General features: G+C 43.1%; 1 protein-coding gene across 3 annotated transcripts in view; it reads left to right on the top strand.

The window, feature by feature from the left end:
* Positions 1–19,151, top strand: part of LOC102558510 (putative phosphoenolpyruvate synthase) — a 46,087-nt gene that overhangs the window by 12,923 nt on the left and 14,013 nt on the right. For 2 of the 3 annotated variants that reach the window (XM_019488241.2, XM_059713909.1), the window contains exons 8-24: positions 1,325–1,377; positions 2,787–2,914; positions 3,627–3,783; positions 5,042–5,228; positions 6,106–6,212; positions 6,594–6,632; positions 7,186–7,375; positions 8,252–8,387; positions 9,462–9,538; positions 12,665–12,782; positions 13,394–13,497; positions 13,579–13,650; positions 14,859–14,965; positions 15,449–15,521; positions 16,625–16,720; positions 17,718–17,792; positions 17,880–17,969. In XM_019488241.2, coding sequence (XP_019343786.2) covers positions 1,325–1,377; positions 2,787–2,914; positions 3,627–3,783; positions 5,042–5,228; positions 6,106–6,212; positions 6,594–6,632; positions 7,186–7,375; positions 8,252–8,387; positions 9,462–9,538; positions 12,665–12,782; positions 13,394–13,497; positions 13,579–13,650; positions 14,859–14,965; positions 15,449–15,521; positions 16,625–16,720; positions 17,718–17,792; positions 17,880–17,969 — 1,809 coding nt within the window. The remainder of the gene's footprint in view (positions 1–1,324; positions 1,378–2,786; positions 2,915–3,626; positions 3,784–5,041; positions 5,229–6,105; positions 6,213–6,593; positions 6,633–7,185; positions 7,376–8,251; positions 8,388–9,461; positions 9,539–12,664; positions 12,783–13,393; positions 13,498–13,578; positions 13,651–14,858; positions 14,966–15,448; positions 15,522–16,624; positions 16,721–17,717; positions 17,793–17,879; positions 17,970–19,151) is intronic. The other variant, XM_059713908.1, reaches the window with a different exon arrangement.

Below are 19,151 nucleotides of genomic sequence, written 5' to 3' on the forward strand. Positions count from 1 at the left end.
AGTGTAGATATAGGTATGGCAAGCCCTGATGTCTCTACTAGAGGTGGCACTTGAAGACGTACCCTTGAAGACCCTGCCCATGTACATGTGAGCAGATATCACCGCATGCTTGGATGAGGAAATGCAGCAGCTGCTTTGCTCAAACTGGCAGCAATGCACCAGCGTCTCATAAAATATTGCTGATCCCTGGAGTATCCGATTCCTATCACGAGCGGTACCCGCAGCGCTTTTATTCTCATAGTCAGTAGCATAACTAAGGTGGGGCAACCAGGGCAGCAGCCCCAGGCACTGACTGGAGGGGGCAGAAAAATAGCAGCTGCATAGCTACACTGGCAGCACAATGACAGCTGGATGTCACCACTGCCTCTATGTGTCACAGCTGCCCGGGGTGCCAGCTGCCTCGTTACACCCCTCCCAGTCAAAGTTAATGATCTCCCTGCACAACTCATTAAAAGCCATGAAAATATTTGCTTTGATAAATAATTGCTCACTGCTGGCAGAGGGCTAGCATCTCCTTCTCTGTATGCAGCATGGACCAGGCACATACTCACACCAGAAAGACCTGAAAGGAGCCTGCTAGGGAGCTTCGGGGGGGGGGGGGGGGAATATGGCAAAGTGAGGGTGCCATCAGTTCAAGTTTCTATAGTCCTTGCCTGTGGGTCTTCTCTTGTTTCCTGCTCTTGCCATTGCTTATGCTCCTCCTATTCCTGCTTCTGGTTCTCCAATTGATCCTGGTCGGTGTCCTCCTCCCACACATCTTCCTGGCTTTTCCACGCAATGCCATTATGCTGTCTGCAGCACCGTCTTTCATCATTACACACCCTTGTGTAACCAGATAAAGCTGTCAGTCAGCATCTGCTTTCATGCATCTGCTGGATCAAAAGTGGTCCTCGGTGTGTCTGGTTTGCATTGTCTGCCCATCACGTTCTGTCTGGGGCCTTTTCATAGATGACATAGCGAGTCAAGTGCTAGCAATTTTATATCCAGAATGGTTGGCAACACAGAATGATAAAATGCTGCATAACCCCAGTCTTCTCTGGGGTCTACTTATTTAATGAAGTCTGGAGATTTCTTCAGTGTGCAGCACATAAGATATAATTTGATCAAGCACGTTGGGAACAGCTGGTGGATTCAAAATAGCAGATGTCTCAGCTAGCTCGAGCAAGTTAGAATAGTTTCATCTCCCTGTGCCTGAAGGAGGGTGTTTATGCCCACAAGCTTGCAAAGAACAAAGTTTCTAACTATTTAGTTGGTATAATGAAAGATATGACATTTACCCAAATGATCTTGTCTGCTTGTTTCATCTCAGACCTTTTTCTTGCAGGATGGGACCTCGGCACACCTAACAGTTCTTTGTAAACCAGCAACTACAACACAGTAAGTAGATTCAAGGAGTTTGTGTAAAAGATACCTTCAAAACTGCAGCAAGTTGCACCCTTGGAAGACCATGAGACACCCCTTGTTCTGCACCTGCACGATCAGATTGTCTTCCACATCACACCTGGATGTCCAAGGGGTAGGGGTTGGGGGGAAAGTTTGCCTCTACCATTTTGTGGTTGCCAGTAACCTTAGGAACAGCTTTCACTTTTTGTTATTTGTTGACTCAGTTTACATCATTCACTTTTCTGCCTTATTGTCACAAGTCAAGGATTTCTAGGCATGTAAGTTCTGCCATTGACCCACAGCTAATGGCACAGGAAAGATCAGAGTTAAGCATTTAAATCCTGACCTTTTGTAGCCGGGGTGAAGCTAGCATTGCACCAGAAAGCTTAGCACTTTGCAAATTGCTTCAAGATTTCCTAACATTAATAAATGTACAACTATAGGAAACATTAGATTTTAGTGGTAGACAAATCATGACACAGGCAGGTCCAGCAACTTTCCCAAAGACCCAAGTAATGGAGTGAATCTTGCTGGGGAAAACTCAGCAGTGCTAATTACCAGTCCTCCCCTGAGTAACCGTGAGAGCAAGTGAAGAATCAGGAAAGTTAAAGTCAGATATACCCGAAGTTCCCAAATGAACTAGAGTAGAAAAAAGAACGCGTGCAATAGTTGTTCTCCTACCACGTTTGATTAAGATGCTAAAAGTTCCCTTCCCTTCTTGTTTTGTAGGTTAACCTCACCCTTTCCCAGATCCCCCATACCGTGAGTTCCCAGTTCCCCAACTGTGTGGCGCTATCCCTAGATATTTCTCCTTCCCCTATTCCCCTGGCCAGTGCCCTATCTGGACTCCTGGCAGCCCTGGGTGAACTTTTAGTATCAGGCTCCCCTTTGCCAGAGAGAATGATTTTTTTATTGCAAAAGTCTTTATCACATCTATGGTATCAATGTCTTTAAATAATTCGTTCTCCATTGATAACGTTGCCATTCCTGTATATGCACGGTATTAAAACTTTAATTTTTGCAGTTTTTTTTTTTTTTCATTTTCAGGCCCCCTCTCTATCCAGGTCCCGAGCGGCCTCTGGGTTCACCTATGCCTGTGTCTGGGTTTGCCCCTGGCAGCTCTGTTCACCTGCCTCTTTCGCAGTCTTCCTACAATGTCTACTCTTAGTCTTGTCTCTTCTCTTGCCTGTTACTGGAAAGTAGATTAGTTGTTCTTTCTCCCTTTTTTTCCTAGCACTCATCGCTACTCAGCCTACATATCTCAGGGCTCTTCTAGGAGCCGCCTGTTTTCGGTTCAGGTTTGAACCATTTTCTGCAGTCTGTCTTAAACAGCCAGCACTTGGTTTCATTAAAAAGGTCATTAGTTTTGACTGAGCTTTGGATTTGTTCTTGTTTTCCTTCAGCCTTGCCGTTGGCTATGTTCTTTTCCCAAATGGGAAGAAAGCCGGTATTGACTGGACCGATGCCTTGCTGGCTGAGATGGCTGATGATGGTATTATTAAAGACACATACAGGGTCAGCTTCACTGCAGGCAAGTTTCAGTTTACCATCACCTTCATACTTTTTTCAAGATCAAATTAATATCTTTAGCATCTAGGAAATAACTTTGCTGAAAGCTGGTAGAGACATTTAGGAGAATTTTCCTGGATATGTCATGGAGAAACCGCATTTTCGGAGCTCTCATTACTGTAATTTGATTTCTCATTTTGGTTTTATTTTGCATGATTTCATCTGTCCAGGCACCACACACTTTTCACCTGCCGCATCTGTCATGTCTCTGAATGATCAAGTGATCCTTCACTTCTATAAGCATTTATACATGCTTCATATGTTAAGCATGGGATATTGCCGTTGCCTCCAGTGAGACTACTCACATACCTAAATATAAGCATGTGGAGCATTTGCTGCAAGACCAGGACATTAGATAACGGTCTAAAGCACATAAACCCTATTTTTGTTGAGGATTTCTGCTCCAGTTCATCTAGTTTTGGAATAACTTGTGCAGTTTCCAGTTTTCTTTGCTCAGAGTTCATGTTTTGGACTAGATGCCAACCTCTGTAGTCCCTAAAATGCTGAACAACCAAGTACCTTCTAAAAAAATATACATAGCACGTGTGAGAAATATTTTAAAAATACAAGGGGTTGGAGAACTGTTTAAGAATATGCAAAAGCTCTTGCTTGATTCATCTTGCCAAATTGCTGTCATAAATCCAAGGAAACCATCTTTTTTCACCTTAACACAGATGGCAAGTCCTTCAGCGTTTCTGCTACACTTGACAAGGAAGCTCGCCCCATGGTGTATAATGGTTTAATTGGGAAGGGAGTATTCCACGAGTGTATTGCTGATTTCCAGCTGAATTCTTCGCTTCGAGGCTGGGGCCTGGTTGAATTTTATTACAGGTAAAATCACAAGTAAAAACAGAGACATTATTCTGGTAGCGCCGAGCAGATCTGAGTGAATGCGGCCACCGGGGATCTACAAACATACGTTCAAATAAAATGCTCAGTCACCGAATAGGATCAAATATGAATGTATTTGTTGTGTGTGTATTTGTAGTTGTTTTATTTTGAATTGTACACAGGCCAACCCATGGGGAGTTTGGACTGGATCAACCTTGCTTGGATCAAGCAAGTTGTTGTTCAAAGGACTGCTTATGCAAAGCAAATAAGTCACAAGCTTGTGCAAATGTGTATCACTGCGCGTGTTTAATCTAAAGAAGGAGTAATACAGACAGCTTGGTACCTCCTCCTGTTTTCTGAAGTGGGAAGGTATTTTGGGAGTATAAATAATAGCATGGCCGGGATGATCCTGCCTTGAGCAGGGGGCTGGACTAGGTGAGCTCGTGAAGTCTCTTCCAGCCCTACTTTCTGTGTTGCTTGGGGACCCTGTCATGTTATGGAAATAATGCATCAGGAACATTATCCATTCACAAGCAGCATACTAGGGGCTGAAGACTGTTCACCCACAAGATTTGTCCAGTCATAACTGGAAATTGAGAAAATATTAAAATCCCAGTTTATGCGTGAGTTGTACTTAGGAAAACTACAATCCATTCTTCACGCTACGGTGCTGTGGAGTGTGATTATTTCTTTCATTGCAGTAGCCACTAAAAGCCTAAGGCCAAGCTGTCTGAGAAGTGGACAGTAATGCTGGGGTCTAGAGGCAATGTAAAGAGTGCCACTTTTCAGAACATAGGTGCTCAGGTTTCTTTGGCAAGCTCGGGCCTCTTTACAGTAGCTCAAGATTTTCCTCCAAACAAATAAGTAAAACCACAAAGTGTATTTGAAAAATCTTGGCCTAAGACTGCTGCAGGTTTCCAGCTAAACTGGGTATGTTCACAAGCTGATCAAGACCACTTGCAAAGGAAACACAGTATTTGGATAATGGTCCCGGAAAAGCTTTTCATTAGGGCACGGCGGTTCTTTTTTTTTTTTTTTTCTTCCATAAAAGCAAACACTAGGCCACTTTTGGATGCACGCCATCAGTGCTTAATTAGACACTACTGAGCATTTTCCTAGGAACTGGTGTAACTGTCTCCTGCTACTCCCTAGCTTGTAATGAATCCTGTGACTCAAGTTTCTTGGCAACCTTTCTTGGCAAAAGGTTGTCTCATACCCCTCCTTCCTGAGCTAACATACACCACTTCTGCATTTCCAGAGATGAAGTTGGAGACCTGGTTCCTTCCGTTAATTCTCCACTAAAGCTGAAGGAGCCATCACTGCCTGCCAGCTCCAAGTTCGTGGTGTCCTTCACTGAAGAGCACTCGCAGTGTACCAAGGAGGTTGGGGGCAAAGGAGCTCAGATAGGGCAGCTCACTCGCTTACAGGGGCAGCTTGGGAATCAGGTGAGCTGATCTCAAAGAGGAACATCTAGCAACCATTAACTCAGTGATTCCCTTGCTTTGTGGGTTTGCAGGATAGTTGTTGTTGTGATACGGGCACTTTGTCCCTAGAAGTCACCGCAGACTGATGTTACGAGGGTCTGCGTGCTCTTATACTCAGGAGGATCTTGGACTTTGACCTTGACACAAAATTGAACCAGGAATAGAAAGAGAGGCTGGCATTGTTCCCCAAAAGGGATGTTCATCAAGGCATCTAGAGCTATAATGCTATGTGCCAGTGATAGAGAAGAATGTCAGCCCTACTACCGTTATCAAGAGAAAAAGTTAATGATTTATATCTCGGCAAGATGCATGTTGGAAATAAGCTACAGTTCTCATAGCAGCAAAAAGTTATCACCTACCATCAAGCATTCAAAGTGCAATGTTCTGCATTATTATAATAAATCAATAATGAATGAAGTTTGAAACGAAATTGTGAAAGTTCTTGGACTAAAACCAAGCTTAAAAACATGGTAGTTCTTCATAATTAATTCTTGGGCAGTTCGTAAAATCAGACAGTTTTTAGAAGAACGAGAACCCTGGGAATTTTAACCTGTCTTTTCAGAAATTTCTGCAGGTAAAAATGCACTCGTGGTTGTATGTTTAATGTGGAAGTGCAGTTATCCTAACTGTGAGAGCAAAGGTATATGCAAATGATTAGGCAAAAGTTGCTTGCACGCATAATTACTGACATGGCATATACAGTTGTGGTTATGACGTGTGCAAATTTGGCATGCTTTTTTTGCACAAACTTTTCTGCCAGACTTGCTCTGAATGTCTGAGGTTGATATACTGTAGTAACAGCTCTCATACACAATGTGATCCTCATTATGCTTTTCAGTTCATAGTCCCCCCAGGCTTCTGTGTCACGGTATTAGCATTGGAACAGCACATAAAGCAGAACCAGGCGCTCCAAGAAGCTGTGAAAGAGCTCACCCAAGTGGCCTGGTAAGATGGACTTATCTGCAGATATTTCTTGTGTGTCGCTGGATAGGATTCATGCTTTATCTTCAAGGTTTGGGGCCTTCAGAATTTCCTGCATTCACTTAAAAATAGAATGCGTTTTTTTAAAGTGAGTGTCACACTTAGAAGGAAACCTATTCTCCACGGTGGTCTTGTCCTTAGAATTTGCTGACAGATTCAAGCACACTGATTTAGCACCAACAACATCGACATGATAGTCTCAAACCTCACTGTATTTCTGACTAAAATTAAACTTGCCACGGTTCACAATATGTTTTCAGTGCCTATTTTTTGGTTTGTAAGAATAACAACGGAGGCAGATGGAGTTATTTTAGTTTGATATCCATTTTGTTATTTTTTTTCCAGTAAAATTAAACCAGGAAATCTCCAGGAGCTTTGCAAAAGGTAAAACCTATACCTCAGATCCATTATATCTTCATTTCTCTTCCCTGCTCCTTTGCAGTTGGAACTGATATGACTCATTTAGGACTATCAAATGGGATGGCAGGAAGCTCTCTTTGATCTGTAAAATCTTGGTAGCAGATGTTGGAGCTCCTTCAGAGACAAGGAGGGCCATGAAGGCAGTAAGACCAACATGGTTTTCCTATGCAAGAAGGGTGGGATTTGAGAAAACCATACGTGTACTTCCCAAATTCTGTTCAGCACAGTCGGCTCCTGTGGTTCAATACTGAGGATGGGTGTGAGAGTTGGGGAAAGGGTGGTAGATATAAGATAGACATGTGGGAGTTCACATGAGTCCACAACTCAGCACCGCCAGGCCAATGTGGAGATCCGGATGCTTAGCATCTCTCAGACTAGACTCAGAGATTTGTTGGCTGTCATGAATTACAGGAACCTTGTCTTAACTGCATCGACAAGGATCAAAGCACCCGTTAATTGTATGAATTTATGTTTCATTGGCAGGCGATGCTAATTCAGTCTGCTCTGTGTGCCACAGATACTCTGAAACGTTCAACAGCACCAGGCTCTCCTGTGAGATAGAAGATGCTGTGCTTCAGCGGCTAGAGGAACTGGGGTTACAGCAGGAGCTCCTAGCAGTCAGGCCCAGTCCTGTTGGAGAAGACACAACAGACAAGGCTGCCGCTGGACAACTCCAGTCAGAGCTGGGAATTAAGGGGAGGCAGCAGGTAAGGTGGCTTCCTCTGGGCGACAACCGCTGTTCTCTTTGCTGCGGTGTGCAAGGAAGCTTTCCGTATCCCTGTGTCAGCCCCAGCCATGCTATAATTACCCATGCCAGCTAGATGACAATTAGACATGCTCCAATCACACCTTATCTTTGCTGTGCAGACATCCCTGAAATCTTCTCATATCTCAACCAACCTACTGTGTTCTTCATTATCCCTTCACTGCATTTTTTATGTCTTGGGATCAAGAGCAGAAAATCCACTCAGTCGGGCTTTCTAACTAAACTAGCAATGGAGTGACTACGCTCCACTCGTAGTACATTCAAATGGGAAAGTGGGATCTGCGTAGGGATGACAAGGTTGGATTTAGCAATATGAAAGCTAGGCTGAATATCAGGGGAAATATTGCTAACTGTGAGATGCATTAGTCAAAGAAAAAGATAGACTCTCTACTGCCTCATTGTTTAATGGTAATGTCCATAAAGGACCACTCAGAAAACTTTAATAGGAATCAATGAACGATACGGTTAGAAGTGGATTAGTTACTGCACTTAACTTCCGGGCCACCATTTGAAATCAAGCCTCAATTCAATTTAGGTTAATTCCTTTTGGAAGGGGCTAAGATAAATCAAGTTTAATTCACTGAATAAAAGTGTCCACACAGGAGGACCAAGCAGCCGAGGAGACAGATGGAGGATTTCTTCTTTTCTCACCTCTCTGGCTGAGAGGACACATAGGTGGCTCAAAGAAACGGAGAATACAGAGCTTTGCTTGAATGCTCAGTTGCAAACTGTGTAGGTGTTATTTTCCCCATAAGCTGGGCCCAGTCCTGGGTGGTGCTGCATGGTGCATGATGGTCTGGGTTGTTGTTCATCGCAGGTGTGTGGGGCGATTCTGGCCTGCTGGGCCTCTCTGTACTCATTCCCGGCTGTACGGTATCGCCATCAAAGAGGACAGCTGATCCCGTCACTCATGGGGGTTGTCATCCAGCAAATGGTGCCAGCTGAGGCTGCAGGTGAGATGCTTGTGTGTACACCGGTGCTCAGCCCTCAGTTTTTTTCTCTTGGTTTTGTACATGGACTTTGTGTGCTGCTGCAGCAGCCTTGGAGGCCTCTGATCAACCCATGCAGTGGCTTGGCTAGTATATCGGCATAGCATTAGCTCCATTGCCTCAGTCTCCCACCGTACCACTGAGTGCTACTACGGCTATCATCAGAGCACAGGACGGTGGTTGGATTCATTCATTGGGGGCCTTCTCCCTTGCTTCATGTGGCTAAAGGTCATTGACTTCAGGGGTTTTTTTTCATGCTGTATTCACTGTGCAGAGCTGGCAGTATGAAGGGAAAGACTGAAGAACAGGATTTGGATGTAGATGTGTCTACGTCTACTGCCTACTAATGTTGCCCAGTGCTTCTTAGTATGAGACCCAGTTTCCAGTTCCTTGTGGCTTTGCCAGAAGTTAACCATTTGAACTGAAATGATGCATCTTGAACCACTTGAACATGAAATTGTGACTGTCAGCCTTAATATATTCTTTAATTTTTGTATGTGTGTTAAGGAGAATGGATAATTTCAGTTAAGGACAATGGATAATTCACAAGGAATACATTTTTCCTGTTTATTCGCTTGTAGTTTCTTTCTTTGAGACCACCCACAAGAAAATTACTTCTTGTTTTCCACATTTTATTCAGGGTTCATGTTTATTCAGTGATATTTTTTGCTCTGCTATTAAGAGTTTGCTGTGTTTAGATACAGTGGGTCCAATAAAAGATCACCCCAAAAAATCCTTGCCTCTATTATTTGATACTTGAGGTTCAGATTGAGCTACTTAACTGCAATCGCTCAGAGAAGTTATATGATATTATTTGCAACCCCTTCTACGTACAGCTTTGAAATTTGCTCGCCATGAGTTTTTGTCGTAGTAAAACTCAATATCACCAGTGTGAACATAAGCAACTCAGGTCTGGTTGAGGTAAAGCCACTTAAGATTGTAGGCAGACATCTTCTGTGAATGCTGCTTTAGGTTTTATTTCCAGTAAGCATTTTGTAGTCATTTATTTTTTTCTTCCCCATAAAATATCCATTTCAGGAACGCTGTTCACTTGTGACCCACTTACGGGACATCCTGGGAAGATTATCATTAAAGCCAACTATGGAATTGGGGAGGTTAGTGAAGACCTTTGCTGTTTAAATATAATTTGGGAGCCATTGGAAGAGAGAGAAAATAATTGGGAGCCATTGGGAGAGAGAGGATAACAAGGATGTCACTGGTATTGCTCTTTTGTACATCTGATCCGTTAATTTGTTAGGGGGTTGCTTCATAGTTATTCAGTCCTTTGAAGGTGGGAACGTGTATTCCCCCCACCTCTAATTCAGGCTGGTTATTCTTCAAGAACTGATTGGTATTCCCAGCTGTGTTGGTCACTTGCTCGGTTCGAGCGTGCTGTTCTCGCTCTGCGGAGGCAAGTTCCTCGGCCATCTCCTTTTCTACCAAGGAGAAGTTCTGCAAAGCCTTGCTGCATTTGAAGTCCTTTCTCCTTGGAAAGAGGGATTTGGGGTGAAATGGAGAAGACAGAGGATGTGTGGCCAAGTTGAAGAGCTGAAAGGTCATCTGGGTTCATCACTCCATAATTCAAGACTTCCCTACTCTGCTGCTTACACAGGGCCAACCCTCCTCAAACCAAGAGGACCTCTGCAGAGCACTGTTCAAGCAGCTGACAACATTTCTGTTGGTGAAGCAAAAAAGAGATAGCACTGAATGCAACTTCCAGTTACCTTCATTTGTTCCCTTGAAACACAACAGAGGGAGGACTGGAGTGCTCTTGAGTTGTGTTGTGCTGGTCGTTGAAGCATGTGGACTTTTGCTTGAGTATAATGGCCAACATCTTGAGTCTCAGCCTTTTCTGTCTGAACTGTCCATAACCTACAGTCATCAATGTGTCTGGAGCCCACGGAAGAACCACGTTATGTTTAGCATAAATCACGTCCCAAACCCCACCTTTGAACCATGTAAAGTGGTCCTCTGCCACAGCTCCCACCCCGGTGGAAAGAATCACCCTGGGAAGCAATCCCGCAGCCCAAGAAAACAGGAATTCCAGAAGCATTATGGGTCTAATGATGAGCATTTAAAGATTTGACAGAAAGCAGTAAAATGTAGGAAGCTCACAGCCAGGAGTGCAGTGTACCATACTGTTCTGCGCCGGTCTGGCACCAAGGAATACAGTCAGAGGGTGGTGATAGCAGTGCCTTATTGCGTCTGGGCTTCAGGGGACCTGGAGAGAGGCTAAACACCTGCTATTCTGATTACAGCCAACAGGCCAAATCCTGACGCAACTAAAGACTTGCGACTCTCATTGGAGCTGTACATAAGCTGCCTTTATTGGCTCCACTTAAAGAGATGTGCTAGTCAAGAGAGTGCTTTGTGGAGGGGTTAGGGTGGAATTGGCATCCTAGGCATTTCGCATCAGTCTACCCGTAGCCACAGCAAATACTTTCCTAATGTTATTTCCCTGCATTGTCTTCTTTAAATGTATATCTTAGCATGCATCCCATGCATAGCAAATAAGGTTCTTTGGCTGAATCTGATATCTTTGATATCTTTTTAAACCTGAAAGCTTGCAAAAAAAAATTTCCAACTGTTTAATTTGGTTTAATAAGAGTCACCTCGTCTACCTATGTCCTTAGACCAACACAGCTACAACCCACACCCCTGTTGCATAACTAATATCACTTGAAGGGTCCAAGATGTAGTTGCATGCAAGATGGAAACTTATTTTTTTCATTTAGGTTTTAGTTTTACAGTTGGAAAAGCCAAGTCACTTATGGAATCCCTAAGAGCTCCATGGAGAGGAATAATTTACAACAAAATGCACCGCCTGGCTGAATTTTCTCTGAAAAGCAATGATTTACTCAGCAAATAGCTCCCAAAAAAACTGCCTAAAATTGAGCTCTCTGTTCAACGCTGAACTGAATTTGAGATTATCCAAGTAGAGTGATTGAAAGAAATCCTTTGGGAAAAAAACTGAGCGTCCACTAAGAGTCCCGCACCGATTCCTTAAAAATTCACTCTCTTCTTTTTTGAGTGAAAGTTGCTCTTCACGGGGCTTTTTAAATTAAAGCATCGAAACGCAAGTAGAAATGTAGGAGTGTAAGGATAGGAATCGGTCTCTCCTACAGGAACCATTGTAGAGGCTGTGTGGATTTAGCCATCAGATGCACTGTGCTTTCACAGTTTGGGTATTTTTTCCTGCAATGTCTTTAACATTCAGGCGAGACAGGAGAGGACTAGTCCAGACTACAAGCGAGGTGCAAGTGAAGTTCATTCTAATCTGGCTATAAACTTTTACAGTGTATTTTAAATCAAAGGGAAGAGGCCGAGAACAGCTAAGTGGCTTTCAAGCTTTCTTGAAAGAATTAAGTCCTCTGGGGAGTAATTTACCTAACAAGCTCTTTGATCCAGTTATAAATAACACCACTGACCGAGACCTACAAAAGCAAAGGCATCTGCTCAGTTTACAAGTGATATGTTTTATATACTTAGAGAAAGCAACAGTGAATGCTCTTTTTCTATTCCAAAGGAGAGGCAAAACCCTGACAGTTGCCAGGCGGATTATTGTGGTCTCCAAGAATAATATTTCTTGGCGCCCCTATGCTCAGCGCTTCTCCATTATTCTTTCAATGTGCTCGAGGGCTCTGCAAGCTGGGACATATTCAGAGGCCTTCATAGAGATACAGGGAGCTAACCTGTACCACCTAAGTTGTAACAGGTTGATCGGTTTATAAAAAAGTAAAGCAGCAGCAGTTTGGGAAGGGTGTGATCCCGATGAGCCTGGAAATGCAATTATTTGGGAATGGAGATGGCTTTCTATAGAGTTTATTGCCGTTTCCTCCAAAAAAGTGTATTAGTCTGAGAGGACCATAGGTCAAATCCACTCAGTCAATAGCTATTTTCACATGTTACAGCATAACTACTGTCCGAGAACAGAGGATCATTTTGAACCATGAGCTGTTCCTATGGGAAAGGAATTGTTTGTGGCCTTGATAGGACGGTGCCACGATCGAGGAAAGTTACCAAGTCACACCTCTATGCCATATGCCATCGTCAGTCTTTCTGTTTGGAAATGGGTAGTGATAGCACAAGGTAGTGCTGTCACGAGTTTTTCTTTTGCATAATGAATTTGATGAGTTCTGATGCATTTCCCAGTGGGTGGGGAGCACCTGTTGTCCCCGTGGAAGCACACAAAACCACCAGCAGTAGGGTGGTAGATCTTCTTTCTTTTTTCTTCTCCCCAGTCCACAGTAACTAGCAACGTGGAGCCCGATACAATCACTCTCCTCCACAGCCCAAAAAGCGGACTCCAGGTCACCAGTAAGAAGATTGGATCGAAGAAGCAACATGTCCATTTGAGCGGTGAGTGTTGTGTTGTGTAACCATCTGCCCGTTTTCTGTCTGCGCACAGATTCTCTCTTTAAATCAGAACACACGTGGCCTTGGCTTTGCATAGTGATGCCTGCAGGAAGAAGTAGTTAGCAAACTGCACACCCAGGTGGGTCAGTGATACAGGATACCTTACAGAGCCTGGGGATCCAGACTACCTACTGGCTTCAGCTTCACACGTTGGTACTTTTGGCCACTCCAAACACAGTCCTCTCTGCTTAAGAGGTAGTCTCCACATCTCTTTTAGAGATACTCATATGCATCTATTCCCGTTGTATCTTAGCGTCTCACAGAAGTTAATATAATGATCTTAACAGCTCTAGGGTGGGGTAAGTCAGTATGTATTACCATTTTACCAAGGGAGACATTGGGACGTGCACAAAAGGGATTGATTTCAGGGGGAAGTAGGCACCTAACTCCTTCCTTACCCAAGGAGGTTTTTGTGGTGGAACAAAGACTAGAACCCAGGTGTCTCAGTCCCTAGTCTGGCACGCTAACCATTAGGCTTGTCTTCCCTCTCTTAAAAATCTTCCTCCTCAAAACATGAATTTGTTTCTCACTCAACTGTGCTGCGTAATTACAAGTTGGTGGAGGTACCATGATGCTAGAGGACTCTCACCCTACAGAGACCTCGCAGTGCTGCATTTCTGATGACATTATTCTAAAGGTGGCTGGCCTTGCTCTTTGGGTAGGTGTGTCTACTTGCATTTAACAGACTTCAGCTTCGTTATGGTCGCCATGCCGAACCATAATTATTTGTTTGTTAAAGGTGAGAAAAGCATATGGATCTGCCAGGGATATTGAGTGGGCTGTGAAAGAAAACCTCATCTACTTCCTTCAGGTGAGACTAAAAACCAGGCTCTTCCTTGGCTTCTCTTTGGCTCTCATCACTACTATCTGAACATCTCCTGTACATCCAGGACTTAGTCTCCACAACACCCAGTGGGGCAGGGAGCTATCATTAACTATTGTTAACAAAGAGTTTTACAGATGAGTAATGGAGGCAGGTGCTGGTGACACTGAGTCCCACTGGGCATGTCTACTCGAGATGCTAAGCTGCCATAGCAATGCACTATGGCGCCGTAGCGTCCATTGGCAAAAACCGTGACACCATCGCTACATCACCATAGCAGTGCGTTCCCTCATTATAGCTCATTGCTATAGCCATGGAGAGGCCAAAAATAGCTGTGCAGCTGGCACGGTGCAGCACGGGCTGTTATTGTGCCGTCATTACCGTACCATGATGTTGTACTTCCTTTTGGACGTACTAAATCATGGCACAGTAACAGCCTGCCCTGCGCTGTGCACACCGCGAACGGTTATTTTTAGCAACTACTTTGCTGTAGTGTTGTGCTGTAGTGGGGGAGTGCACCACTATGGTGAAGTAGCTCCTAGTTGCATGTAGGTGCACGTGGACACTACGTTGCTGTAGTGTGTTGTGCCCTGTATTTATCAAAACCATCCAGGTCCCAGTTTTTACTTCCTCAGTCTCATTTTGCTGCTGTTTTAAGACTGGTGGCTTCCTGTCCCCAGAGCTAGTGATGGATTCATATAGACCTGACTCAGTAGCCGGGACCTTCTTCCCACCTGCACATTGCATGACTTGCATTTCTACTCTGTATTATGTTTTTACTTAGCTTGGTGGAGCCTCAGGAGATTGCACTGGTTACTTGCCTCTAAAACCAGCTTTGCCTACCACAGGTCAATAAACGGGTAAAACCACAGGGATACAAATGTTTTTGTCCTCTGTTGAGGAACAGGATGATGGAGTCTTCAAGTGCAGCATCATTTGTTGAACTTTCTGTATGAAGGAGGGAAAGAGGGGGGAAAATCTTTATAGTCCTACTTTGAGGAGGGGGTTGGACTCGGTGACCTCCTGAGGTCCCTCCCAACCCAAATTTTCTACGATCCTATGAAAATCTCTCAGAAAAGTGGGAAAATGAGAGAAATATTGCATAAATTGCTGGCTACAGCTGTGTCGATGTGCCTCTGAATGACCACATGTTGGATCAAGCCAAATAAAGAGAGCCAATTTGTACTTCCCTTTAGGCTAGGCCTATGACATCTTTCAATATGGAATCAGATTTTGAGCTGATGCATGAATTTGACACTGGATTACCTTCGGATCTTCAGTGGCTGACAACTGCCACCATCAGGTAACTTCTGACTGCCCGTGAACAGCTTTGGACTGAATGGTTTCACATGGATATCTTGATTTACTAGGCTAAAAGCATGTAGCCCTTCACCATTTAATCCATTTGATATGCTGACTGTGCACAGCTCCTGTTGGATACAGTAGGAGCATTGATCTCTATCCATGAATGGAGGGAGTAACTACATTAACAGCAATAAACTGTTACCCCTTCTGGACCAGTTGCAGGAGTAGATGACCCATGCTCTGCAAAGCATATCCTATTATCCCTAATTCTCAATGGGTGGTTCAAAACAGAGTAAGTAAACTCTGATCGCATTTGAATAGCCTACAGAATAGCTGCATGAAATGTGCAATTAAAGCATTGCCATAATTAACTTGATTCTGTTTTCTATTTGGGTTTTGTCTTCTATTTAAAAAAAAAGCCACAAGCTATTTCAATGTTGCAATCTAAGCTTGGAGAATGAATATTTTTGGCTATTCACAGTGAAGCAGCTCCTGGAGCAATCACCCCGTTGACATGGAGTGTATTTGGGACAGCCACACAGTATGTCATTCAGGTGAGATTTTTTCAAAGAAATGATGAAAACACATGTGGCCTGCTGATAAATAAGAGCCTTTATCCATCATTCCCAGTAGTAAAACCAGTGATTAATAATCCTTGCTTTTATGTACAGCAGGGGTGTGGAACAGAGGGACATAAGGCTAATGAATTGAATCTAGCCTACTTCCTTCCTTTTTTGTGTACTTGTGTGACAAGGTATTTAGCAGAATTCACAGATTCATTGGACCATGAAAAAGGGCTATGCCATAAGTGTTGCTGCTGTGGCCTTGAACTTGTAACCTCTGGACTATTAAACATGTCCTTTAGCATTTGCACCCCACTGAGTTGTGTTATTTGGACTGCAGGACCTCTGGAGGGACCAGAATTTCAGCAGTGGGGCTAGTGGCAGTGACACGAACCCTGCTGCGTTAGCCCCGACAGTGGCTCAGAGTCCCATGGGTTAATACCACCATCACTCACCTTGCCACCAAAATCCTTGATACCGATCCCTGTTGGCGACTCATTTTGGTGGAGGCAGGGCAAGCAATGGTGGTGTTCGTTCATGCTGAGACATCAGCTCAGGCACTGTCAGAGTTGGGTCCAGATGTGAGCCATTTGCATTTTGCACCCGTCATACAGAGCACTTTTCACCCAAATAGCTCAGTGCTACATGTAGGGGCAAATCCATTATCCATATCCATGAGTGGGGATATTGAGAAACACAAGGGGACAAAAATCTAATTTCCCCTCCCAGAAACTTCCCAAAATGCTAAACTTGGAGTTTACATTCAGTTCGTTGCTGCTCCCTGTGGTACAGCTCTGGGAAGCTCTGCAGGGATGCTGTCTTGGAGCGGTGGGGTTTCTGTTGAGAACTGTAGACCGCTGCAGATCTTCAGGATCTTCATATATTCCCCCCAGTGCTTGGGTTCTCTGGTTCCTGCTATGCTGCTTGTACAGTGCAATAGTACAACATCAACATCAGGGCTCAAATCTGGCTCCTAGAGGGTAAACTCCTTGCTCTAAAGACCAGTGTCTAGGAAGCCCCTAGCATACTCTGGATACTTTGACATACTAAGTAATAACCACAGTAATAATGCTTTGCTTCTGAATCACTTCCAGCAACTTGGCGCGCTCAATGGTGGACTGAGTCAACTCAAGCTGCACAGCTTACGTGGCCTGGATATGTACTGTGGCCATCTGTTCCTGAGTATTTTGGTATGGCGAGAAGAAAGGAAAGGCTTTAGAATGAATGATGATCATCTTTGCTTTTCTTGAGCTTATTGCAAACTTGTGGATAAACTATTCCCTACGCATACTTTCTGTATAGTTATGTCTGCCTAAAGAAAGAGAAAAGGCCATTTATTAGGTGTGTAATTATCTGCATGCAAACCTAATTCCACCTCGCTTGAACTAACCTTTAACTCATCTACTTCTGCAAGGCACTTTCATGTTACCTGTATGACTAAATTATAGAAAACAGTGCGGAGGACCCACACACCTTTAAGATTACCGATTTCTAGGGACTTGAGCAGGGTGAAATTTTAGATGTCTAAGTGTCACTTGGACGCATAATAGATGGAGCAGGATCTGACCCTAAATGTTCCTCATGGAACAAAATAAGGAATATAGTGGACACAGGGCATGTCTACACATTCATGAATGCGCCATAGTTACTGACCGTTTAGTGTAGTACTTCCTTAATGAGTACTAACTGAATGCGCAGTAAGTACATTTACTATGCAGTAGCACCAGCGCATGGTTTTTTTGTGATGCTTACTGCACAGTAGCCTAATAACACTGCGCAGTAGGTTATTAGAACAGTTTTTGACTTGCTTGCTACTGCACAGTGTTATTAGGCTACTGCACAGTAAGTGTCTTGGGTAGGTGTGCCCACAGGGTGTTAATCGATATGTCCAGTATATATATATAGTGTATACAACTGTATATAGTGTATGTACAGTTGTGCATATATAACTGCATATAGCTGTGATTTATCAGGTTACTCTGCCATGCATAGAGAGGAGAGGTGAGAAGGAGCAAAGCTTCCTTTCAGAAGGTGCTTGTAATTATTTTTAATCGTGGTGGCCATCACCTGAAAGCCCTGATCATGGGAGAGGCAGCGATGAGTGCCAGCCCTATCAATGACCAGTAGGCACCTGCTGTTTTCCATTTTCCCCACATTTGTCCAATACTTGCGTTCTCCTCCATTTAGTCTTATGCTGCTTCCTGTGAACCATCCAACGTGATAAATCAGAAGAACAATCCTCTCTGCTCACCAGTGGAAAAAGTAGGTGCTTATTAGGTTCTTGGGCTTTTCAAAATGAAAACATCTGCCTCTGTTAATTCATCTCTTGTGTTGTGTTTCTTCCACCAGGAGCTGAATGAGCTGGGCTTTCACGACATCATTTTACAGGGCTTACATTTGTCACCATGGAGGAAGATCTTCAGCTTCAAGTTCATGAAGGTAAACTAGAGGAATACAGTTCCAGGTCACTAGTGTATCCAAGGTGCTCCTGGGCCCTTGCTGATTTAAGTTAATTATTCTAACACTGGACAGACCATTTGAGGCTTCCAACATGTTTTAACGATTTCCTAGTTGATGTCTAACATGTATGAAGAACCTACTTGTGGTTTCAGATACACCCAAGCTCTTCTGTTTTATGTTAGGAGAGGGGAAAATATTTCTTCTATTTTTTTTTTTTTAGAAGGTACTTTATTGATAGGGGTCAAATGAAGAATTTGCATATTAAACACCTTCATCCTGTAGATTCCAGTTCATTTTGATAACCAGATATAAATAGAAAGTCCTGAACATATGTTGTGATTTTAAGGATTTCATGGATTTTTTTGTTTTGTAAGGAACTGTGCATTCAGTATCTGCTGAGCAAAGGGTAGGAAATGGCTGTGAACAAACTGGTAACAGTTCTCTGACTCCCTGTCTGGTCCAGCACTGAATCTCTTAAAGGCTCATATACCTACTGCAGATGTTTGGAGGTCTCTGCATTTTAAGTTGCTTTTTTGACTCTAGCAGTAGATCTAATACCATGAAGCATAGGTCATTTTTTGATGACCATAAATCTACATGTACAATACGCCAGTAAAATATATATTCAACTATACAAGTTCTTCTATTTTGAATGGGATGTAAAAACTGTAGAAATAATTCATTTTCTTGCAAAAATCACCATTTCCTGATCTTTTGAGTAGTCAACTCAGGGAGAAACTAGATTGTATCTTCTCTTCTTTAATAGGGTTCACCAATCATTATCAGTTGTTCTGCTGAGGGTTTTATTGTGGATGAATGCAGTTATGCAACCTTGTAACAAGATGAAAACATTTAAAAATAATAAAATAAAACCTAAACTGCCCCAAAGTTGGGTTATCAGCAGGAAGTGTATTTTCTATGTATTACATAGATCTAATCATTATTTTTCTCTTTATAGTTTTAATTAGGTTTAATCTGGATGCTTCAATAAAGTCTATTAATCACATATTTTTCCATCAAATAGTTCAAGGTTTATTGAATAATTTATTCATTGGATAACAATCAAAAAGCTAAAATGAAATGTGGCATTATATTTAATAATTATTATGATCATTAGCTCAGTGTTACCATTTTCCCCAGTGTATTTCTGTTCACTCCTAA

The sequence above is a fragment of the Alligator mississippiensis genome, chromosome 10 (genome assembly GCF_030867095.1).
Source record: "Alligator mississippiensis isolate rAllMis1 chromosome 10, rAllMis1, whole genome shotgun sequence".
NCBI classification, from domain to species: domain Eukaryota; kingdom Metazoa; phylum Chordata; order Crocodylia; family Alligatoridae; genus Alligator; species Alligator mississippiensis.